A 26,004-nucleotide genomic window follows, 5' to 3' on the forward strand; every position below is an offset into this window, starting at 1 on the left:
AGTCTCCTTCATGGCTTCAAGGGGTAAAGGGTTGAGAAGGAGGATCGAGAGATGAAGGAGGAAGTGGAGGGAGGACGAGGAGGAGGATGAAGGAGGAGAAAGGTGGAAGAGGAGGAGGAGGGAGGAGGAGAAGGGAGAAGGAGGAGGAAGAGGAGAAGAAGGGGGGAGAATGGGATATTGCAATGTTAGAGCATGCTATCATGTTGAGGGAGAATGGACCCAAGGGAGATCAATCACATGAACATGAACATTGAGCCCCAAAGAGAGAGCTTCATCCCATTGAGAGATATTTATACATGGTCCCTACACAATTCGTAGGTACCTCCAAGGTGGGACCTCTTTTGTAGGGGATGTCTTGGACAAGAGTCCCATCCCTCCACACTTTTTGGGGAGACCTCTTGGGTCTCTAACCAAAGTGGTGGAGCATCATGAGTCCCTTCACGAAGTGGGGGGGGCCTTTGGATCTCTACACAAGTGGGGGAACCTCGTGAGTCCCTCCACAAAGTGGGGGGACCTCAAAAAGTTGAGACTTTTAGTCTTTCTCTCTCTAGATCTTGATTTTGCAAGTATGATTGGATCTTTTTTGTAGAGGATTTTGGCTATCCTCATCCTTTAGGATTCATCATACCATATTTCAAGCTAAAGATATGACAAGCGAAACTTTGTCGTGGTACTCTACACACACAATGATCTCCTCTTCGTTGCTCTAGATTGTACTTCAGTCCCTTGTTGCCTGCAGAGTGAACATTCCCCCATATCGATTTGATTACCCATCCTCGGGTATCCGATGCTTTGAGGGGAAGATTTTTTAACTTTGTTCCTTCCATGGAGTTTTTGGGTTATCGGGGTTGGTCTAATGTACCTTCTTTTGATGTGATTTTGTCATCGAAGTAGTCCTTGCCTTATTGTTGAGTGTGCCAAAAGTTTCTCTTCTCTTGTAGATTGTATGTGTACCTAATTTCTCCTTTTGATAATGCTTGACATTTCTTGTCTTTATCTTGTATGTGGTATGTAGATGCACATGTTGAGAGGCTTTGTGTTTGCATGACCCTTATGGCATGCTTTCCACAACTCGATACGGACCCAACCATGGTATTTCAACTTATGTTTTGTATTCTTTACATATATAATAATGCAAGGTCACCTTCTTTAAGGTCCTTGTTTTAGAGATTATGATCAAACCACTTTTTACAGTGGAATTTCTCGACCTTAATGCCATATGCAGCTGTTAGTCTAGTCTCATTGAGCTTTTCAAGCTCTATTAGCCTTTCAAGAATAGCCTCATCTGATAGTTTGCCTCTAATGGCAACTTTGACGCTTGGGTCTATAAATTTCACAGGCATAATTGCTTCAACCCCAAACACGAGGTTAAAGGGTGTGCAATTAGTAGGGACTTTGTACGCCGTTTGATATGCCTAAAGTGTCGCAGTGAGTTTATATTCCTAGTCATTATGACTGGCCTCCACCGTGCACGTCATTGTTCGACACAAAGTCTTATTAGAGCTTTTGGCTTGACCGTTTGCTCTAGGGTAGTAGGGTGTCTTTCTAGTGGAAGATTAGCAAGTCACTCATTAGAATGTGAATCGTGTCATTGACAACATGAGTCCCTTGATCACTCACAATTTCAAGTAATTTGGCATCAAATTTGGCTCACAAAAAGTACTCTTTTACTAAATGCATTCTTTTTGTATAGAATGCATGTCTCCTTGGATCTTGGAATTTGATAAATTGTTTTTTGAGAGGAATGCTTATAAGAGAGAAAAGGATGAGGTGTTTGATGATGAGGTTTAGGATCTGTATGTATGGCTTTAGAGCCCATGGGTGAACTTTTGGTAGTGAGGATGTCAATAACTTGAGTTGAGTATACCTGGTTTTGTACTCATTTGCATTAATATCATATGTAATGCTTATATCAACTTCCTATTGTCACCTAAAGATTGTTTGTTGGGTGTTTTGTGCTGCCCAAAGCAGATATTCAATATGAATACCTATTCACCTAAGGACTCGTGAGGACTGTGCCTTGATTTTGAGATTGAGAGCTTGACATGTTGGTGCCTTTCCTTTTTAATGGGGTTTTATTTATGCATCTATTGCATCTAAAGTAGAGAAACTTATGCATGTATCTGTGGACCTAACCTATGTGTCTAGGTGCCAACTTACAAAGTTGTAGGATTCAAGAGAATCATATCTACAATTTTAATTAATTGACGCCATGGTTGTGAAACCATGTTATTATTCATGGTTCAGTCCCCAAATGGAGTTTTACCAAATGCCACTTCGTTATTTGTTTTTATTCTTCTTTCTTTCAAAGACTAAAATCATTATTGGGAAAAATGTTTCTTGAAGAAACTTCTGTCATGTTGGTCTTTGGATTTTGTTGAAGATTTTCTAGTCTTGTACTTGAGTCAATAGACATGTTGGCAAGCTGGACTAGTATAGGGAGTTGACACTTGAGTTCAAATCTAGATACGCTTTTGGCAAAAGTGCGACCTCTTCATTTTGTAAGATGGATGGTTGGATTGTGTTCCATCCTTCAATGATGCATGCCTCTGCTAATTTGTGAGTCTTTGGTGATGCATCTGCTTTTGAGCTCCTAGGTTTGATTCTTCATGTGTTGAAAGCATTTCATTTGTGGCTAGGATGGGTTGGAGATATTGATGTTGAGGAATATTTGTAAATGATGACTCCATGCTTGGCATGTGTCCCATATGGATATAGACTCACTCTTTGTAGGTTCTGCACACTATCATTGAGGTACCCATACTTGCTTTACCACATTGCATGGTCTATCAATAGTTGCAAGTGTTGTTGGGACAGGTGAATTCCCCACTCTCTTGACACATATTTTGGGAATCCATAATCTTATATCCAAATGTTGATGTCTATTGGGTACAAAGTGGTGCAATCTTTCCTTTGTATCTAGTGATTCACTATGGAGTCCTCTTTGATCTTTATTGTTGAATAAACCTTGATTGTAGAGTCTCATGTCATCTTGATATCATTGACTCTACTTTTTGAATTTTGGCAAACCATGTGGATCTTTGATACGGGCCGATGTCAATTGCTAGCACTTGTTTAAGTGTATTGAGCTCCTATTTTAAGTCCTATATCTCATTTATTTTCTCTACATGACATGAACTAAGTTTCTTTTTTTTATCTTGCTCTTGTTGTAGTTGTTGCTTGAACTGTGTCACAACTGTTGTTGCCACGTATTTTGGAATTCATGCATTAGTGAACTTCTTGGAAAACAATCTTGAGTTGTTGTAGATCTTGTGGTGGGCTTATTACCTCTTCTTCTCCCCTCTTGAAAGTGTCAAGAATAGGCCTTTCAGGGTTTCAATAAGAGAGTGGATCTGACTGTTGTACCTTTGTAGTTGTCATTGGGGAATCCTCTTGCGCACAGCCAACATGTAATTCTTCTTCCATGGTTGGCATCCATATTTGAGATTTATAACAAAGGATGCTTTGTACATCCTTTTTATACAAGAGTGTTGCAGTTGAAGAGCCTTGGTGACCAAGATTTTCTTGATTGCCACACTTTGGTTTGCATGACGCGAGAGACGTGTGTTACACTCTTCTAGTGTAATGCTTTGGATTTCTTCCCCCTTTGGACAATAAACTTTTGTGAGGGTTGGTTCTAAGTCATCAATTGATTGCACATTCACATTACCTTTCCTAGCTTTTTTCTTCTTCTTTTTCTTTTTGCTTGTTGGTTGACTTTCCATTGTGCACATGTTAGTGATATGGGTTTTTCTTGAAATTGTTGTTAAATTACACTCAATACTGTCTAGTGCGTTTGATGATTCTCTTATGTCATTAGATTTAGAATTGAGTCCCCTTGTATCATGTCTAGATGTGAAAACCTGTCTTTCCAATTTTGCATCAATCATTGCTCGATATCTTCTGATTGACTCTTCAATCACCAAGGCAACATCGTATACCTCTGTTAGAGTTTTGCAACTATAATGTTCCATTAACTTGTAAATTTCTTCATGCAATCCTTTGACAAAATAGTTGATTAACTGGAGCTTTGTTTTAGTGACAAATTTTCCTCTATGATAATGCTATTTAGCAGTTGTAAGCATTCTTTCACTCCTTTGTCATATTGAGCTCCTATGCTATTAACACTTAACCATAAAAAATTTAAAGTCAATTAACCTATGATCTAAGAGGCCCATTACATTAACCGCTTGTTTAATTACACAAACACCTTACATCATTAACTTTAATCAATCCCATAAAGTGACACATCTTACACAAAAAACATTCCGGTATTTTATTACGCTCCATCATATTCAAAACGCCTTCAAGAGGCTACAGCTGCTACAATTCTTAAGCTACATGGATTCCATTCCTGCATTTCATGATCAATGGCAAAAAATCTGGCAGAGGCATGCGCTTGTTGTTGGAGGAATCACTTCCATCGGGACTAGCCACAGGCTCCATGCCTGGCTGGTGTGTTGGAACAAATTGCATACTCTCAACTGGACTTGCAGTGAGCAGACTCTCATTTGCTAACAAGAAATCGTCATCCCCAAGATCGATTGGCTATGCTACTGCATTAGTCGAAACATGAATTGGCTTTGCTGCTCCATTAGTTGGAAAAATGGTACGAGGAGAGGGGGCTACACCAAGTCAAAATATCTCAACACATTAAGGTGGTTGATGTGCTGATCCTGTCACAACATTGTCATTGGAGATTCACAGCAAAAAAATATCGAACTGATATCACTAGGTGTTAAGGCATTTGGTGATACCATGGCCTTCTAGAGACACTGTGCCCTTCTTGCGTCCATCCCTTTTCCTTGATATGGAATTACTAAGCCTACAAATGGATAGTATTGGCATGATTGTAGCATTTTCAAGAGACATTTGCTAAGTGACATTTTGAGCATGCAACCCAATTTGAACTTCCAAAATAGGAATGAAGGATAGAAAACATTCACACTACTCAGGCAAACCCGATTCTTTATTTCGTCCGCCCCATACTTGATATACAGCTCTATTCCCATTTCTAAGTCTTCATGACTAACATTTTTATAGACACCTTTGAAATGAGGTTGGCCATAGTCTTTTAGGCAACATCCTAGTATCCCATGATACGTATGAATATTACATTGCTTCAAACTACGACACATTATCAAACCTCCTTTTGGCCTCTTCAAATCCCACCCAATATATTTTTGTATCAGTTTGTTCATTGTATGAATGCTTCACAAAGAATTCGGATGACCATTTGAAAATGGAGATGAGACAATGCCCCTCCACATTAAATAGTGTAAAACCCTGACATGCAATCCTCCTGCATAAATTTTTCTATCCTCCCAAGCAGACCCACATCGATATCAATGCCTCCTACATCCACCGTAATACTTAACTCGAAGACTTTCGCCTCCCTACTTTTTTTGTTGCTCGACTTCGTAGACCTTGCCTTTGTCCTGCACAAAGCTCAACATTCAATACACACTCTCAAACCAAAGCAACCAAAGTACAAACCAACCACTTACCTATCTCCTTCGAACTTCTTCAATATTCGGTCTGCCTCCGCATCGTCTTCCTTCTCTACACCCGCACCACAGCACCTTGCAAGAATTTTGCCCATCATCTTCGCTCCAACAATATACTAGCTCTGTCTTCCCATCCACACATATCACGAGCTCCGGCTCCATCAACGTCAATATGGGCGTCCATACAATCATCTGCGAATAGTCAATAAGCTCATTCACTTTGCACGTCGCCAAAATGATGGTCATATCTCCAATCCACCCCATAAAACTCCTAAACGTGCCATGCAAATCTGGCACATGTCTTTACATGCATCCCTCCCCCCTCCCCCACCCCTTCCAAAACAACCCCCCCACACCGAACAATTTATTAATAGGCCAAAATTCAATTTGGGGGGACCTATTCTTAAGGGATGTGTCTTGAATGGTTTTTTGAAGGGGGTTCTTTTTCACACATGCAAACACATGCTCCGCTTTCACATCCAGTCATAGGGTTAACCTCCTCGAAAACTATGCCAAAATGTTGTCTCTGTCTCTCCCAAGTCCAGGTACTGAGCTGTTGGTCACCTATAGTCGTGTCGTTGCTCATTATAGCATAGGTCCTAGGGTCGTATTCCAATGAGAGGTGTAGCTTGAAGCGTTGAAAGTAGCTTGCGTACACATGTAGGTGAGAAAGAGGGTTGCATCACAATGATGGGTGGAGGGAGTTCAAGGGTTTAGAAGAGGTTGTAGGGTTCAAGAGGTGTCTTGAATGGTTTTTCGAAGGGGGTTCTTTTTCACACATGCAAACACATGCTCTGCGCATCAGGTGTTAACCTCCTCGACAATTGTGCCAAAATGTTGTCTCTGTCTCTCCCAAGTCCAGGTACTGAGGTGTTGGTCACCTATAGTCATGTCATTGCTCATTATAGCATAGGTCCTAGGGTCGTATTCTGATGAGAAGTGTAGCTTGAAGCGTTGAAAGTAGCTTGCGTACACGTGTAGGTGAGAAAGAGGGTTGCATCACAACGATGGGTGGAGGGAGTTCAAGGGTTTAGAAGAGGTTGTAGGGTTCAAGAGGTGTCTTGAATGGTTTTTCGAAGGGGGTTCTTTTTCACACATGCAAACACATGCTCCGCGCATCAGGTGTTAACCTCCTCGACAATTGTGCCAAAATGTTATCTCTGTCTCTCCCAAGTCCAGGTACTGAGGGTGTTGGTCACCTATAGTTGTGTCATTGCTCATTGTAGCATAGGTCGTCAAGTCATATTTTGGTGAGAGGTGTAGGCTGAAGCATCGAAAGCAAGTCGCGTACACACATAGGTGAGAAAGAGGGCTGGATCACAATGATGGATGGAGGGAATTCAAGAGTTTAGAAGAGGGTTGTAGGGTTTAGGAGGAGTCCAAGGTTGAGGAGTGGAGAGCTAGTCTCCTTCACGGCTTCAAGGGATAAAGGGTTAAGAAGGAGGATCAAGGGAGGAAGGAGGAGGTGGAGGGAGGAGGAGAAGGAGGAAGGAGGAGAAGGGCGAAAGAGGAGGAGAAGGGAGGAGGAGGAGGAGGGAGAAGAGGAGAAGAAGGGGGGAGGATGGGAGATCGCAAGGTTAGAGCATGCTATCACAGGATAGTGCTGAGGGAGCAAGGACCTAAGGGAGATCAATCACATGAACACAATAGTCAACTTAAGCACCGAACCCCAAAGATTCGGAGCTTCATTCCACTGAGAGATATTTATATGTGTTGGTCTCTACGCACCGCCAAGGTGGGACCTCTTTTGTAGGGGATCTCTTGGAGAAGATTCCCTCCACACTTTTTTGGGGGACCTCTTGGGTCTCTACACAATGTGGGGGAGCCTCATTAGTCCCTCAACAAAGTGGGGGGACCTTTTGGGTCTCAACACAAATTAGGGGAACCTCATGAGTCCCTCCACAAAGTGGGGGACCTCAAAAAGTGTAGGCTTTTAGTTTCTCTCTCTAGTTTTAGTATTTCTCTCTCTAGATCTTGATTTTACAGGTATGATTGGATCTTTTGTAGAGAGGATTTTGGCTATCCTCATCCTTTAAGATTCATCATCCATCTTTCAAGCTCAAGATATTACAAGCGGAACTTTGCTGCTACTCCACACACACATTGATCTCATCTTCATTGCTCTAAACTGTACTTATGTCCCTTGTTGCCATAGAGTGAACATAGTTGTAGACATGATGCAAGAAATGTACTCAAAGTGCCTGTGAAAATCATTGTCTGAATCAACTGCAAAACACTGTCTATATCAACTAAAATTTGAACTGTTGTGCAATATATATCCAATCTTGTAACTGCAAAACATTGTCTATATCAACTAAAATTTGAACTGTTGGTGAAGATAGAACTATAATATATATCCAGTCTCTTACAAGGCTTGTGGCAAATGATTGTGGCAAATGATGCCGAGAAATGTGCACAATGCCAGATAAATAGCCAATAAGGCTTTACAATGGTGGTATGTGAATGAAAAAAACAAAATGATATGCAATTTTCCCATTAAACAAAGTGCCAATGCCTCTGTAAACTCTAAAATCTACTCATTGATGTGTAGACAGTCGAGTTTCAGGGCATGATGATGTGAAACCGCATGTGAGCATAGGGATAGGAACTAGTTGGGATTTTTGGGCATGGCTTCAATTGGCTGCTTTGGAGTTGGTCTCCTCTATGGATGAACTAATATACTCTGTTCTAGAGCCACACCAACTGTCCAACAATGAAAAGTAACAAATATTTTCTTTCTCTTTTGTTCCTTTTAAGTGTCGGGTAAGATGAGTCAATGTAGGGGCTTGAATGTGCGCAAGAAGTGGGTTTAATGTCGATGCTAAAACGTGTGTGATACAAGTGCCAAAATGTGCATGTGATGTGACGAGCACGTAGAGAAAGAAAAATCAAGCGTTTTTCTTTTTTAGAGCACCCTCAAATTCTTCTTGGATCAAGAGATATGACTTGATCTAGGTGGAGGTGCAAAAAAAGGTGAAACACACAGTGATGATGTGGCAATTGGATTCACATGTAGTGTGTGCTCATGAAGTCGTGTGCCTGTGGAGCATTGTGCAGAGGTAGCACCTGTGTGCACATGAGGTAGAAGACTATGCTTTGCCAAGGGGTAACTGTGTGATACATGTCAGTGATGACTTGGTAGGGGTGACATGGTAGATGATGTGGCATGATGACATGTCAACTGAGGTGGTAGTGCTAACATGGTGCTTGCTGAGTTGGCAATTGATGACATGGCCTATCTACATGGCATTGGTGTTGGTGTGGCAATCGAATGATGTGGCAACTGAGGTGTCAATTGATGACATGGTAGATAGGGGTGCTAACATGGACGATAAGGTTCCATGTGGCAATTGGATAACCACTGGTGACTGATCTACCATGCGTTAGGTAACGGTGACCCCTAAGAGAAGATAAGGTAAGTGATGGAATCTTAAAAGATTATGTCCAGATCTACGAGATTTCAATCATGGTTGGTTGTTTTCATTGAGGTTTGCTTGGAGTCAGCTGGCTATGGTTGATGGGTCGATGGAGCTTGTTGGAGCACGTTCATTGGAGGCAACTGATAAGAGAAGGCATGCATGCGCTTGATGCTTTGCTGGAGTTGTAGGAGAGTCGTGTTGTGAGTCGACTGTTGATGAAGCGTTGCTGCAATGATTAGGAGTGCTTTGTGTGACACTATGGGTCGGTCATTTTGTAGCTTCGAAGGTTGCTTGAGTCATTGTCACGGCTAGTTGGAGTATTCATTGTGGGCAGAGGTCATTGAAGTCATTTAGTTGAATTTGTTGCTGGCCATTGGAGCTTGCGGGGTGGTCATTGAAGGAGATCATGCTCTCAATTTCATGTTGGAGGCCTTTGTAGATGCTAGATTGCATTCTAGTTGCTATGCTTGTTTGGCACTGCAAGGTATGGTCAACGGCGTTTGTTCTGCTATGAGGTCATAGTTGGTGACTATTTTTGAGCTTTATGCTAGTTGCATGTGTAGATAGTGTTGCGCCTCGTTATTGCCTCATGTCCACATTGTAGCTCGGTGTAGCTATTGGTGGCAATGGCTAAGCTATTGAAGTGCTTAGGTGTTAGGTGCTGTATCGTTAGGCGTTGTATCATTGTATCATTGTTGGTTGTCATCGAAGAAGCTCGTAGTTGCTTGGAGGAGTCACCTTATTTGGTCGTCGATGATCATAGCCATGCTACGATGCAATCACCTTAGCTTAGTTTGCTTCTAGGTCAAGGTTGCTGTCGTAGAAACTTGTGTGCTAGTTGTTGGCACTATAGCTTTGTAGATAGAGTTGCTTCTGTTGTTGGCCGCTATTTCTTTAGTTACTTGGTTCAGTGCTTTTTGAGTTGCTGTTGTTGTCATGGGGAGCTTGCTATGCCTATTTGCTGTAGCTCTTTGCTTGAGTAGTGATCATCGTTGCTGGGCATTAGCTACAAGAAGCATGAAGTCACCAGGGGATGAACATGGTTAATGAACGTGGTTGCCTTGTTGCATGGGAGTTAAGCTTACAGACTATCAAAGACACAAAGTCTTCTCTCTTTCTCTCTCAGGAATTAAAAAGGAACATAAAACTCACACTCATGGAATGAATTCTTTCTCACGACAGAAATCTCTCAAAGAATAAAGAAGACTCTCTCTCTCTCTCTCTCTCTCTCTCTCTCTCTCCCTCTCCCCCCCCTCCCCTCTCTCTCTCTCAGTTCTCTCAAGGGATAGACCTATCTCTCACAAAGTTGACCTATCTTTCTCACAAAATGGAAATTCTTATATGAAGAGCCCTCAATGACCTGAAAGAATGGACACAATTATTTCATCAATGAAAATGAATGAAAATCTCTCAATGGAAGAGAATGAGATGAACACTCATGAAATCATTCATTCTCAATCTCTCTCGTAACATTGCAATGCCTCAGCGGAAGCCAAGGGAGCTCTAATACCATGAACAAATATGGAGAGAGGAGAGGAGAAGCGTGGAGATGAGGAGAGAGGGCACACCACAAATGGCTAACTATACACTAGATTTAGATGAAAATAAAGAATATATAGAAACCCCTTTAGGGTTAGGGTGAGGATTTCCAACCTTGTGCCTTTTAGCACTCTTTTGTGTTATTGCTATGCACATATAATCACATGATGTTGAGATGAATCCTCAAACATGTATTTATGGGACACGCTGACTACTATAGAAGGTTCATCTTGCGGTATGCCATTATAGCCCACCCTCTATACAAGTTGTTGGTGGAATTCTTTTGGACGAAGGAATGTGACCAAGCCTTTGAGCTTCTAAAACAATCACAGCACCGATTCTCATAGCTCTCATTTGTGATATTGATTTTCACGTCTACTTTGCTAGTCTCACCAACTCAATGATCTCGAAATCAACTACATAACCACCAAAAGAGAAGCACTGGCAATGGTTTATAGTGTCAAAAAATTTATGCCAAAATTAGATTATATATCAAATTAGCGATTATGTGCTCCATGATAAAATAAAACTATTGGACATCTAATTCAATCAATAAATGAATGCAAGAAAATGCAAGGCTATCAAGGAATACAACTAGATTAGCTCCATAACAGAATAATGATATAAAAGATTGGATTTAGAAAAGCCCAATTTGTGGGGGATTTAAAGAAAGTATGATCAACTCGTTAAGCACGATAAGTCATTCATTTTAATAAGTAGCTAATTCTACTAAAAGGTCATTTTCAAGTTTGGAGGATGTAAGCATGGGGTAGGCACAATATGTCCTTTCCTTGTTGAACATTTTATGCAATAGAAGCTCACCAATCAAGCAAAAATAGAATTAAATTTGAAATATTTGGAGCACCATGCTCAATAGACTAGACAAAGTATGACATACAAAAAGACAAGGTCATAGAACTTCAAGATACTCTTCAAAAGAAAACCAAACAAAATCTAAGACAAGCAATTGCTTTGACATAAAAATTGTTTAAGAAATCTAACAATTTTAATTTGATAAAGCCTTGGTTGAATGAAATGCAAACTGAGTTTTCTATATGATGTTTTGGAACCGCAAGTGTAGCAACAACACACTTGAGCCAAATCTAAACATAGTACAATCACACAGTTTGAATTCACATTCACCAAATAACTACACTACTTATATATTTCCTTTGATTTTCCTAGCATCTCATTAAAATTAGAAGCAACTAGGCGATATGTACCTGTTAACATCAATGTTGCAAATTGAGGCAAACCACCATGTAAGTTTCAATAGACACACAACGCATTAATGATATTCAATTTGGCGTGCTACATATATTTTAAGATGGTTGTATTCTTAAGTGTTGTCAAAATTGTAGATTTCTACTGTGCATTTTAGTTTTGAATCAACTCTCAGGAAAAGTGCAATGCTTAGAGGGCATTATCGCATTGTGGAGCACAATGCCAAGAGCCCAACACGTCAGTTCACTCGAAGGTTTTGTTCTTTGAGACACGATGGTGTCTCCATTCAATATGGGCTATATTGGCCTTTCGCTGATTGAAGGATGCCTCTTGAATTCACGTTGCCCTGAATTCACGCTTAACATTGATTGGTTTTTCACTCTTAGTGCTTAGCACCATTCCAGGCGAAAGGTGCAAAACTCAACATGAGAATAATAGGTGACCGACGATGTGGCATGACAATAGCGTGTCGATTTCGAGAGCATGGGGATGCTCTTGTAGGGCATGTTCTCGCCCGCTCAGGTGACGATGGCGGTGTCAGCACATCTGGGTGCTCAGGCTAATCTCCAGGGATTCATTTCAGCACTGGAGCTCCAATTTAGACCCCACGTGTGAACGTATGAAGTGCCGGTGGCTCTCTCCGTCTCCTCAAGAGAGTGTTCCTACACCGCAGCTCGATGAGTATAGGAAGCCATGCCCCCTTGATTTGTGGTTTGGAGTCAAAGAAGAGGACCAAGGGTAAGGGGGGGCGGGAGCGGGGGGTTGTAGTGTTGCTGTGATATATATATATATATATATATAGATATATGCCAAGATAGATGGAATAAATTGGAGACGCTTCTGCTTCGTTTGGTCTTTTTGGTGTTCTTGCTGTTTGTTTGTTAAACACAGATTTTCGTTTCAACATCATCTGCACAGAATCCTCCGGAGCTCCATCACCTCCTCATGAATTCTCGCAGGTTTGCTCCCCATCTCTTTCCCCCCTTTTGATGTGGATCTGGTTCACAGATTGTAATTACTCTTCTTCGCCCATCCCTGCCCCTTGTCGTAACGGTTTTCAGTTAGATCTTGCGCCCGTATTTCCCATTTCTGCTTGCATTCCTCGCAGACTCCTTCGAGTGATGTCCTCCGTTCAGGTGATCTTACTAATCTCGGACATTTCATTTTCCCCCGTGGTTCAACAGCATCTGTGCCTGTTTCTCTCTGTGTGGCCCCTCCGACGTGACGATCGTCTTAATTGCCAAGCTAACATTGTTGTATTCCTACTCCCGGGCCTGTTCTGATTGATGCGTCTGCAGATTAGCTTCTCACTGATATTTTTTCCATCTTTCCTTCCTGACAGACACTCTTGCTGACTAGCTTCTCACCGTGAAAATGTTTCGATCTTGCTTTAGTAATCAACTAGATAAATTTGGTGCTTTGAAAACATCTCCGGTGGGATTGGGAAAGTCATATCCACGAGAAGAATTGGGACAGTCTTCGATATTCATACAATAAGATCTCCGCCGTCCTCCTCTCTCTTCTAGGCAATTACATGCTTGTTGTGGCCTTTGTCCAGGGATTATCGAGGTACTCGCAATTCTTTATTTGATGGATTGGAAGAGGGTGTGAATCGGGCATCATCATCCTATGCCACTCTTGAAATATCTGAGCAGGACAACGACAGAGATGTGGATGGACTGCAGGACAGAGTGAGCATTTTGAAGAGGGTATGTGCAGCTCCCTTCTAAAGTGAATGCCAGAGTTTTGGGGCATTGCTTTAATCCTTTCTTTTCAATTGTTTTCATAGAAGTACACTGCTGTACTTACCAAGTTTCCAAACCTGACGCATGCATTTTGCTGAGCAGTTAACTACAGATATACATGAAGAGGTTGAGTCCCAGAGTCGAATGTTGGATCGGATGGTATGTTTACTCTTGCCTTTGCACTTGATGATCATTTTTTGTTTGGAAATGAAGCTGAATTCATTTCATATAGCAGCATACTTTGTGGTGATTTATTAGGCTTTTGCAGCATTTGTTTTTTCTTATGGTTATTTGAGTTTGGCATTGCCTCAACAGGGAAATGATATGGATGCATCAAGGAGCATGCTGTCTGGAACAGTTGATAGGTTTAAAAGAGTAAGCGCCCTGATCTTGAAGACTTTATTTGATGAGCTTTCATTGCTTGTCTTTCACGTGTGTGTGTGTGTGCGAGAGAGAGAGAGAGAGAGAGAGAGAGAGAGAGAGAGATCTATTAACGTCTTTGTGAGGCCTTGCAGGCCTATAAAGAGAGAGAGAGAGAGGGGCGTAGAGAGAGAGTATATTGAAGGTCTAAAAAGCCAGCTAATACATCCGCTTAGGGAGAGCACATGGCAGCTCCCAAGGAGTGCAAAAAGCAACTCCATTATTTAGAGTAACTACATATAGTCTAAAAAACAAAAGCATGCTTGGCCATACATCAGTTTAAGACTGAGAGTCTTTTGATTTGGATATAAACTCCTTGATGGGTGCAACGCCCTCACGGTATACTGTCCATTTTCCGTTCTTCCTAGCAGCCTTAACCTTGGCTAATTCTGTTGCCTTTTGCTTCAATTGAGCTCATGTGAGTTCCTCAACTATCCATACCTTAGTCCGTGTAAACTTGAAAGATTGTTGGAGAAGAATTATTGTGTGTGTGCGTGCACGTGCCCACACCTTTGCCCCAGTAGGGTTGAGCAATCATGCATGTATCCACCTATTTGTCCATCACATTACCTTTTGTCCATGACACGTCTTCTTAGAGGAAGCTTTAAGTGCCTCATTATCTTGTATGGACATATTGGATTGTGACACATGGACCACCCAATATAGTAGCTATGCTTGGCATCACTATTTCCAGCAAATGATCAGACTTGCAATTCATCCCTTGCCTTTGCATGCCCAGGAGGACATGGATTATGCTTGGGACAGTTTTGTCTCTCGTATACAGAATGTCACTAGGGAGTATGGAAACTGGCATATGACTAAATGGAGGAATGAGGTTAAATGGGCAAAAAAGACAGCACAACAATTGACTGAATTTTCACATTTAAGGCCTCTCTTTGAATCAGAAAATGATTCCCTTTCACATGTTCGGATCAAACTGACTGATAATGATCAGAGGAAATTGCACAAATGGCAGATTAGAGCAAGAATGAAGCCCCTCATGGATAAGGGCTGCTCATCAAAAGCCTTCTTCCAGGGCCTGCATGCTACTCGAAAGAAAAACTCATGTCTAAGGGTAAGGAAGGTAGATGGCTCTTGGACGCACTCTTTCTCTGATCTCCAAGATGAATGCCAAAATTATTTCCAGAAATTGTTCTTTGCTCCTGGTTCCCCATCAAATCAAATGACTGATTATAAATCTTGTGAGTTAAGTGTAATGGTCTGGAATGCTGGATACGAGTTGCTCTGGCATCTTCATCATCAACCGTACATTCGATGCTAGGCATGGCTGCTTTGATATGTTCTAAAGCATCATTGAAAGAGTCCTGTTTGTACCATCCTTAAGGCTTTAGGGAGCCCCCTATTCTGATCTTCACTGCATTGTCACGTCTAGCTTGAGAGAGAACTTTAATGTCTTCTAGTTTTACTTGCCTTTGTATCCACCTCCACAACCACTCCTTAATTGTTTGTACTTCAGTGCCAACTAGATCTTTGATTGTAGAGACTAGTTGGGGGTAGGGGGAGAAGGTCTTCATAGGCTCTTCTATTAGTGCTTGCTTGCCAGGTCCTTCAAGAACCTGAATTCATGCTGTCACAGCTGGCAACTGCAGTTTTAACTCATGCACCTCCTGCTCTAAAAAGAAAATCTGTCCTTGAGGTTGAAGATGGGTCGATTGAGTCCCTCTCGCTGTAATGGCATACGGGGAAGGTGTCAAAACTGCCACTGTATAATAGTGACCTTTGCTGATCTTTGCTGCTGAGGGGTGGGATTTCGAAGAGGAACTACATTGTTGCAGTTTGGCCATTTCTAAAACTATCCTGACTGAGACTGACCCCCGGGCTGGGTTGGGAACACGGGGCTAGGAAAAGAGGAAAAAGAGGCTGCTGCTATGATTGCTGTGAAAGGAACTGAACTGAAGAGGCAAAATTGTGTCGGATTGAAAGTGTTTTCGAACCCTAACTTGAAGCTGAAGACTATTTGGAGCTGGAATTGCCTGCATGACCCGAACTGGTGCTGCTTGATGATGACTTGGAGAAGCGGCAAATGACACCCTAGAGCAGAAAGTGAGACGGTGAATTGGTTTTGGTTTGCGACGACCTAGCAATTGGTACCGTTTGTTGGAAGCATGGCGACCTGCGGGCTGAGGGATGAGTAAGACGGGCTGCACGGGATGAGGGAATTTTTTTTTTTTTGGGGGGGGGGTGAGGGAGGGAGAAAGAAAGATATATTAACGTCCTCGAAAAGCCTCGGGGGGGGGGGGGGAGGTAGGGAGAAAAAAAGAAAGAAATATTAACGTCCTCGGAAAGCCTCACGGGCCTATGGGACAAAGTACAACAAGAGAAGAAACTCATAGAAGCCTTTGCTGAGTGCTATGCTAAGCTTAAAAACTCAAAAGCTTGAAACTCAAAGCTGAAAGCTGAAGCTCAAACCCGGTGCCGTTTCTATTGATATATAAACTAAAAATTTTGACCAAACCCTATGCCGTGGGAGCTCTATGGTGAGCTGCAAGGGTGTCTTGGTTCTGCGCATGTCGAGCTCTCTCTCGTTGTGGCAAGGGACGTGGGCTCCTCGATCTTTGTATTAAATGGTCTATGTCGAGAGTGACGCCTTGTCTCTGGTGGTCCCTACTGAGGGGAGCTAAGATAGACCGAACCTCAATCATGCGTGCTCTAGTCACTTTCTGTGCCGTGTGGGTTCTCTACGTCACTAGCTCGGCAACATCGTGTCGCCTCTCCCTGCTGATGCATATCGCTCTCATGTCAGCTAGCTCCTCCTCCTCCACTCCAATTTGTCTTTGAGCTGACTCAAAGGCATAAAAACTTGTGACATGTTGCTGTGCTCGGTCTACCCCGGCCTCTTGTGGCACGGTCACCTAGTACTATTGATTGATCTGTTTCAGTAGTCTCTCTCTTTGTGTCGTTGCATCTCAATTAGATAGAGCCCGACACAGACCTGGTCATTTAAGTGGACCAACACTGAGAGTGACCAAATCCGTGCCCCTCTTGAAAGAGGTAGTGATATCGTCCCCCAAACCTCATAGTAGGCGGGGCAGGTGCACAGAATATGCTCCTCTGTCTCGCCCTCCCCTAGCGTGCATAGTCCATAGATTTGTTGCTCTCCCCGGTGTGCTTGTTGCTCTTCCTACCTCAATCCGTAAGACCCGCATCTGCCCAATGGCAATCCTAGTGCATGTGAGACTTCTTTGTCCTATAGGTATAGGGTTCATGTGATGGGACCATCCTCCGGTACTCTCAAGAAGTGGTCGTGATAAAAATGGATCTTGGTAGAGAACTCCTAGTTCCATCCCCAAGTCCGAGATGTGTAGAGCTGGAGGATATCTAACGATGTGATAATGTTAATCTCGTCTCAACACGGGTGGTGCGTCCATGTTGTGTTGAAAGAGGGGAAGCCGGTCCATCTGAATACCCTAATCGGTAAACCATGTGGACACGTGTGCGTACCATGCTATGCTGACCCTGATCTCTGCTAGCCTGGATAGTTGTTAGTGGGGTAAGGCCCGAACTTTGTGAGGAAAGTCATCACATTTAAGATGGCATCAATTTGAAGCGGAGTCATGGTGAGCTCTACCTGTACCATTTGATGAGAGACTAGGGGCTCACTCCGAATCATCGTAGATCCCATGATCACCTGTAGTCGCTCAAATCTCCTGTGGTCTGTTGTCGAGAGATCACTCTCCTAAAAAGGTGCTGCATACATCTCACTAGGGTATCAAAAACCCAGTGGGGTCTTGAAAGTGTACCTGAAAGCACTGGCTCCGTGTCCTTGTATGAGTCGTGCCTTGGCAACATGGACCATCTTGAAAATTGGCCCTGTGAAGTAGGATTGCACTATCTCCAGTGGCTCACCTCGTAAATGAAGCTATGTCAGTGGAGCACAGCACGTAACCTTGGTCTTCCCAAGGCTAATTGTCAGGTCTCTCTCTTTAGGGCCTCCACCCCTGTGCTGAAGATGATATGAGGGCTGTCATCCACATATAGTAGTATCTGTATCATCAAGTTAGCCAATAGTGCCCCCTCGTCTCCTAGGTGGTTGATAAAGGATGTGATGTCATCGATGTAGAGCCCGGAGAGAGTCGGTGAAAGGGGACATCCCTTCTTCACTGTGATGTTGCCCTCAATCCAATTAGATTGAGGTCTCGTATAGGCTCATCACCCCCCAAATCACGACCTGTGGTATTGTCTCCTGATCATGAGGGAGTGTGGGATAGTGTCGAATGTCTTCTAGAAATCTACAAAGCAAACATAGGCTTTTTGGTGCCTTGACCTTGCCTCCTCAATGATAGCCCTCCGGGTGAAGATGTGGTCTAGGGCGTATCCGTGATACAAAGGCGAGGGGACCCATTAGATAAACCACTATACTTGCCTCCGCTGTGTGGGAAACAAGTGAGCCTGCCAGATGATGGCCATCTCTGGAGGCCATTAGATATAATCAAATCATAGACAGCCTCCAACACAAGTGTCGCCCATATCCTGTCACATGTGGTGCATGTGCTGAACTCCTCACTAGTCCAAGCTTTGTTGGATGATGGATCTAGCTTCGGTACTATGCGAGAGAGTCAGAAGCAAAATCTAGCAAACCCACCTGTCTATTTCCTCTGTGTGTGTGTGAGAGAGAGAGAGAGAGAGAGAGAGAGATTTGGGCCCCTTATCCTCAATTTCCATAATGTGCACTACCTCTATTTTTTTGCAATTATTCATTTTGGAAAGGTTAGTATAACACCTTACGAGGGTAGTCCTCACAATCCACTTCGCACATGTCCATGCTTCATCTCCATGCATCAAAGATTGTTAGCATTGAGCAGCCTTGGCCTAAGCCCAAGATGGAGCCCAACTCAATTAGATGACCTTTGACATGGGGGCTTCCTTGAAAGAACAAATATTGTGCTTTGTCCTAGTTCTAACTTGTAGAACCGATGTGTTTTAGCAAGGACCTTCTTTAGGATAGTTGGTGAGCTCTACTCCTAGCGTAGATCTAGTAAAAGAATTCAGCCAAGCATCAGGCTATGTCCACAGCCACAATCCTTGTGTCCCATATCGTAGGAGTCCAGCAATCTAGGCGTTGGGATCTAGGCCTAGTACCCTGGGGGGTTCACCCCATAGGTGTTGGAAATGTGCCTTCCATTGCCAGATGCTGCCACATGGCAGCCAATGGAGCGCCTAGTACAAAGGTCCCACACCCCCGCCTCCTAGCCTCCCCACTACCCCAAAAAGAGTTGGCTGGGATAGTGAGGAGGGTCTCAAACCTACATCACATATTTACTTATGGGATTTCTCCCCAATATCTGCGCACCAAGGGGCCTAATACCCCTCCAATATCCACATTACCAAGGTGCCACGAGGGGGTTAGGACCACACCAAGGTCCATATTTCCAATAATGGGATCCCATAAATGAGGGCCTAGCTCATTATATAGACGTTTCCCTAACTTAAGGACACCCATGTACTTGGTAGAGACTAAACTCACTCTTGATCTCTTTTGATGAGTCCTTTGCTTGGACCTAACCCAATCCAACTCATGCTATGAACTAGGATCATACATTTCTGCCACCACGAAATTACACTAGGAATTTTGGGCAAGGAAATCAGGAACTGTTGTTTAGGTGCGACATTCTCCTAGGAGTTGTCATTACTTGTCCTCTCCTTCCATTTGATAAGAAGCTCAAGAACTATCTTAATCCTAAGAGACCTTTTAATAATCTAGAACTGCTTTTTGCTCATAAGGGATGGACACTAACGGTCCTCCAAGTGAACGAGGCTCCAATGGGAATCAAACTGTTAACAACGTCTTAATACCTGTTTTAGGTAATGTGAAAAACTACATGTATTCTCACTTTGGGAGGAAACACAAGCAATGCCATTGATTATGTGAACCACATGATAAGGCCTGTCATAATGTGTTGATTGTAAACTTCACATAGTTCGTGGAATCTTTCAGAATTCTATGAAGTGAGTTATTCTGATTTGCATAGAGTTCTATCTTGAACGGTACAAAGGTTCTGGTACGAAGGTTCTGGTTTGCAAATTGCAACATATCCTACTACAATTCCAAGGAATCAGCAGCAGCTTGAACCTTTATGTTTTGAAGCCTACTAGGCTATAAAGCCATGAATGGACTCAACTTAGCAGCATAATGCTTTGCATTGTTACATGCAATGTGAAGGAACTCGTCCCACTTAGATTGCTTTGGAGAGAGAAACTCACAGCAGATCCTTAAGGATATGACTCAGAGGCTTCAGCTATACACTGGAATCAGGGTAATCGTATGACTCAGATTTTGATTTCTTGAACATGCCACGCCAAAAATGACGCATAAAGTTCGGATCCCGATCACTAGCGATCTTAGTTAGTAATCTCTATAAAATAAACAACTTTTCAATAAAGTTGTGGAGGAGTAATTGTAGTCTTTGTTCGAATGGATGCACAAATCCACCTTGTCATAGAATATTATTGACTTAGCATTCCAAACATTTCCCAAACATAATGTTCAACTTGTCCACCAATAGAAATCCTATTGGACGAAGGCCAATGTTCATTCTATATCAAGAGGCAAAGGTTATGATACTCGAAAATGATTTTTTCCTCATGTCTTGAGCATGTGATATGCAGACTTTGTGCTTTCGAAATAAGAGACTATCTCTAATGGACTACTAAACTTGAATTTCTTTTCCATGTGCACTAAACCATTTAGTTTATCTGGCATGCCTCAATGGCTCAAGGCATTTGTCATTATCACACTCCTTCTGTAATGTATCTTGAATCGAAACCATCTTGCTCTTTGACCACGTAAATCTGAAGCATTGTAAAAGCACTTAAGAGACGTGTTATCCACACGCCACAAAATCAGAACATAAAAATAATGCCTGAATTTCTGCAATGCATGTACAACAGCATAAAGCTCTTTTTGATGCGTATGATATTTAAATCTATGCTTTTGATTCATAGGTCTTATCCCTTGGAGTGAAGCTGTCGCAATGGCATAATCAGGTCAACTCTGGGTTAGAATTTTCTTGGTTATTTCGCTTTGACCCTAGATCTCCTAGTCATGGTTAAGCCTTAGTTAGTCCTATAAGGGGGTAACATTCTTTCTTAAAGAAAGATTAGGGAGAATATTGAGTGCAGATGGGTTTCATGCTTGAGAGACCCATCTTCAGTTGTGGATGTTTGTAGAATGATAATCAAGGGTTGTTAGAAAATGAAATCCAGAGGGTATTCTATTGCGGAAGACTGATAGATGGGCACAGGAATTACACGCGGATGTTTTTCACTATGGAATCAAGAGTCATCAACATGTGTGTACTTCACAACCATGAATCAACATACCATTCATGTGTGTGCAGGCCAGTAAATAGACTGTGCTCAAAGACTATAGAAGCAACACTTATATGTTTCACAAACTGGACAAGATACAGGACGACAAGAGGTTCTCCTACTATATGCCTGGCACCTCTAGATCTCTGAGCCCGCGTGCTCCACTGAGCTTATATGTAGACTTTCTGTCCAAAGAATCCCTTCCACCTTGCTGTCTGGATACAAGCCCTAGGTGGGCAGCTCTCTCTACTCTTAGTCTGCAGCTCCTTGTGCTCCCTTTGCCTCCTGAATATAGGCCCAAGGGTGCTGCTCCTATCTGATGTGTTATGAGGGCCCAAGTGCAAGGCCCAGCCAATATACCAATCAGCAGCGGGATATGAATTGACCCTCCTGGCCGACTTTCCCAGACTGCCCAGCCGACAAGCAGCCCCAACCAACTGACCTATAGGTTGGCCTGGTTGGCTGCCTCTCCTGCCCTGTATAAGGGCCTTACCTGGCTCTCTTGGGCTGCTGCCAGGCCCCAAGGACAGCCCATATTGTGCCCCACCCTTGGGTACTTCTCTGGCCATTCAAGGCCAACATCCCTACCTGTCCTGCAGCTCCTCTTCCAGGCCCTGTGTGTTCTCTGCAGCAGCCTCTACAGATCTGCCTTGTACCAGGCTTCTCTTGTACTATATTTCCAACACCCCCTCTCACCGACCCATTTTGGCCCAATCCAAATCAGTCGATGAAGATGCTCTAGTAGCTTTGTATCGTAGCCCTCTCGAATATTTTAGCGTCATCATAGTCTTCTCCTAGCTTTTCAACCAATGGCTTCTGCTCCGCCAGGTCCGGTTCCAATTTCACACCACCACCTTCAATCACGAACTGGCCTTTGAACTCGAGCTCACCAGGTACCAGCATCCTCCAATTGTCCCCCCATGATGGATGAACAGCCTGAAATCCTCCAGGCACCAAGCTCTCAAGGTCTGTTTTAACCAATCCTCTGTCTGGCTAGTCTGCAACCAAACAACATACCGGAGACATCATATCCCAGGCACAAATCCAGATTACCTGGACCGTCAAGCTCCAACTGTGGTTCTGTATTGTTGTCCCCCTCTAAGTTATAGCCTCTGGCTGACCCTGAGTCTTCAAGTCTTGTCGTTGAATCTCCCTCTGCTTCAGTAACACCAGCCAAGCACCCAGATGACTCCAGGCACTCATCATTGTCCATCACCCTCACAAAGGACCCTACTCCTCTTCTGACCAATCCTCAATCTTTGACATTCTGACAGTCACACTGGGGTCTACATGTCTAATCTCAGCAGCACTCGGAGTTGCCACCAAGAAAAGTTTCGAAGTCACCAGCTGAGCTGACTCCTTTGACTCCGCGCAGGCACCCTTCTTCTTCGGATCAGCCTTCTTCTTTTTGCATCTTTTTGCAATCTTTCACAAAATGTCATGGCTCATCGCAGTAGAAGCACTTACTTTCTTTCTTTCTCTTTTTCTTGTTGTCTTCATATGAAGAGTCCGCTCCGTCGTCAGAGTTGGGTTGGCCTTTGCCTTTGTTCTTGTCCTAAGCTATCAGGGCCCATCCCTACTTGTACCGTTGTGAGCTTCTTGCTGTACAGCAGTAATGGAACCAGCTCCTCGAAAGTCATCGGCGCCGCCCTATGCCATGCAATCATCTAAGTCACAAAACTACTATAGCTCTGAGGGAGCATTCCCAGCAACAGCCTTGTCATCCTGGTCGAGCTCGTCCTTCGACCAACTGTCGCTAGTTGACCGTGCACCACCTTCAGCTTGGTGATGGGTTCTTGTACCGATTCCTCTTTATTCATCCTCATGCCGTACAGCTCTATGGTCCAAGATCCTTGACTTATTGTCGAGCTCAGACATATCCCTCAATGTTGTCTAGGCCTTGAAAGAAGTGTTCGCCATCTGAATATGAGGCAGCAACATATCCATTGTCGTACCCACAATAATGGCCAAAGGTTCTGCATTTGGATCTGCCATGATGTGGCTGGAGTAGTTACGGTGTCTTGCTCTGTCTCTGTCGCAATCCCCCACGACTCCCTCAACACCAAGTGGCTCCAAACCTTCATTTTTTGCCTGTCTCACCAAATTTGGGATCTCGTATCTATTGGCCATGATAATGAACTGGAAGAGGTAAAGCGTTTAGAGTGTTGTACACCTGTCTGAACCTAAGCCTCCCACCTAGGTACAATCCTTCAAGCGCCTGCCTGAACTTGAGTCTCTCGCCTAGGTGTGATCCTTTAGACACTGAAGCTAAATCCTCCAAGCAATGAATCAAGGTCGTCCTTCAGCAAGGTCCTTGCCTTCAAGCTCCACTTCCCAAGAACTTCCGTCAGGCTCTGATACCATGTTAGAAATTGAAATCCCACCAGAGGGTATCCCACAGCAGAAGACGGATAAATGGGTCCAGCGGAAGTGTTTCACTATCAAGCTTTAGCAACATGTGTGTACTTCACAACCATTCATGTGCGTGCAAGCTGTGCTCAAAGACATTTATAGAAGCAACACTTATATATTTCCGTCCGTCCACAAGCTGGACAAGATGCAATACCAAAAGGTTCTACTGGCACCTCTACATCTTTGAGCCCATGTGCTCCACTGAGCTTAAGTAGACTCTCCGTCCAAAGGGTCCCTTCCACCGCACTGTCTGGAGACCAGCCTAGGTGGGCAGGTCTCCCAGCTCTTAGTCTGCAGCTCCTTGTGCTCCCTTCACCTCCTGAATTTAGGCCCAAGGGAAGGTCCTTCGCTGCTCCTATCTGATGTGTTATGAGGGCCCAAGTGCCCCCTTTTATAGGGCTCAAGGCCCAGCCAAAAATACGGACCAGCAGGGGGATATGGACCGACTGACTTCTGCAGACTGCCCAGCCGACTAGCAGCACTAAACAGATGATCTAAAGGTCGGCCTGGTTGTCTGCCTCTCCTGTCCTATATAAGGGCCCTTACCTGGCCCTCTTCTGCTGCTGCTAGGCCCTAAGGACAGCCCATATTGCGCCCCACCCTTGGGTACTTCTCTGGCCAGGTGGCCGGCTTTCTAAGGTCAACATCCCTGCCTGTCCTACAGCACCTCTTCCAGGGCCCGTGGTAGCAGCCTCTGCAGATCTGCCTTGTACCAGGCCTCTCTTGTGTTTGATGTGAGGTGCTGCCCATGTGGCACCCCCTTTTGTTTTTCTCTTTGGTCCACGCTCTCCTTATTTGGGGGCTTACAAATGGGGAGGTGACTACTGTATTTCCAACAAGGGTTAGGCAGCATCCTGCAGACTGTCTTTGACAGTGTAACCTACAATGTAAGTTGTTGCAATAACGGGTCCTGGTTTTTGAAAATGTTAAAGAGTATATTTTAAAGTTGTGCATGTGCGTGCACTGTGCGCGCTTTTGAGCGAGAGAGAGAGAGAGAGAGAGAGAGAGAGAGAGAGAGAGAGAGAGGAGAATAGCCTGAAAACGCCTGCACCAAGATGCCCAAGTAGGATGGGATTTGTGTGAAGAATATAAAAAAGCGTTACATCATGCATGTAGGAGTCGTAAATTTTGTTCGTTTACAATGTGCTATTTACAGGATGAAATATAAGTAGAGGAGACATTGGCCAGCCTTTTTGATTTCAGGAATGCTTTTGTTTAATCTCTAAGACCATCGTAATCACCTTATGATGCTTTTTTAAAATGTGGTTCTATATTAACAGTGAAAAGTAAAAACTGATAATGAAAAAGTATTCCTTGGACCGGGTATTTCCCAGTCATATACTGCTTGTATAGATTGTCTTGTGCAGGTATCGTGAAAACTGAAAACTAATAACGAAAAGGTATTCCTTGGACTGTGTATTTCCCACTCATATACTGCGTGTATAGATTGTCTTGTGCACCATTTTCAAGGGAATCTTAAGCTTTTTCCTTGGTAGAAGTTTTTTAATGTCTGCATGTAATTCTTTGCACTAAGCATGAGCTCCATATTTGTTGCTCATCCCCGCCACAAACTTGCAGGTTTGCACAGAGAAAGAGGTAATGATGATTATGATTATGATGATATGAGAGAGAGAGAGAGAGAGAGAGAGAGAGATCTTACTCTACTGGTAATGATAGGTGTTCGAGTCAAAAGCAGGAAGAAGCTTGTTGACATTGGTGGCATCATTTGTGGCACTATTCCTTCTAATCTACATATTGAGCAAGTGAAGATACTACAATCGTACAAAAGTGTGTTGAAGAGCATCGTATTGTATTGCTTGCTTGCTTTGGGGAATCATCATTTATATACTGCAGGAAATATTGTAGGAAATCAATACATGATATTTGCAAGGTTAATTTCTAGTGGATTAGTATTGTGTGGGTTATTCTACATTGTTGAAGGCTAAAAAGTTCTGCTTGTGAGTAAATTTGCCCACTTTCAAATTGGACAATGTATGCAATTTTACTGCAATCCGCAGGTGATTTGCAACTCCACACCCTTTTTTTTGGGTGTTTGTGGCTCGTTTTTACGTATGTGTTCTTGCTCTTCCGGAGTGAAAAGTGTGCACTTTAGAGTGCTCTCTCTCTCTTCACCCCTACTCTCTCATTGTGTGTCTCCCCTCCCCCACTCCCCACACATCGGCACCCAACCAGCATCATAGCCCCTAGTGTTTCTATATATGTATATTGTGATTCTTAAAACGGCATGCTGCATCACAACTAGCGTGTAGGTTGGATATTCAATGTTGATTGTCCAAGATTTCAGTGACGCTTGATAATATCCTAGTCTACAATATGATATTGGTGGAGCATGATACCCATCTTAGAATTGTGTTGGATATTCCAAGTCAGAGAAATTGTTTGCCAAAG

General features: G+C 43.3%; 1 protein-coding gene across 1 annotated transcript; it reads left to right on the forward strand.

Annotated features, from left to right (window-relative positions):
- Positions 1–12,495: 12,495 nt before the first annotated feature.
- Positions 12,496–25,491, forward strand: LOC147890798 (bet1-like SNARE 1-1). The gene is made up of 5 exons (XM_087389594.1): positions 12,496–12,648; positions 13,248–13,398; positions 13,537–13,593; positions 13,750–13,809; positions 25,273–25,491. The coding sequence occupies exons 1-5, from the start codon at positions 12,635–12,637 to the stop codon at positions 25,360–25,362; spliced, it is 372 nt and encodes a 123-aa protein (XP_087245720.1). The 5' UTR covers positions 12,496–12,634; the 3' UTR covers positions 25,363–25,491.
- Positions 25,492–26,004: the final 513 nt, after the last annotated feature.

This window comes from Dipteris shenzhenensis, chromosome 18, assembly GCF_047967505.1.
Source record: "Dipteris shenzhenensis isolate YYH24624 ecotype China chromosome 18, Dip_SZ_1.0, whole genome shotgun sequence".
NCBI classification, from domain to species: domain Eukaryota; kingdom Viridiplantae; phylum Streptophyta; class Polypodiopsida; order Gleicheniales; family Dipteridaceae; genus Dipteris; species Dipteris shenzhenensis.

Excerpts from the sequence above, each read along its gene's own strand:
- LOC147890798 (XM_087389594.1), top strand. Across the intron at positions 13,399-13,536 it reads GAGTGAGCATTTTGAAGAGG|TTAACTACAGATATACATGA; the intron begins GTATGTGCAGCT and ends TTTGCTGAGCAG. Across the intron at positions 13,594-13,749 it reads GTCGAATGTTGGATCGGATG|GGAAATGATATGGATGCATC; the intron begins GTATGTTTACTC and ends TTGCCTCAACAG.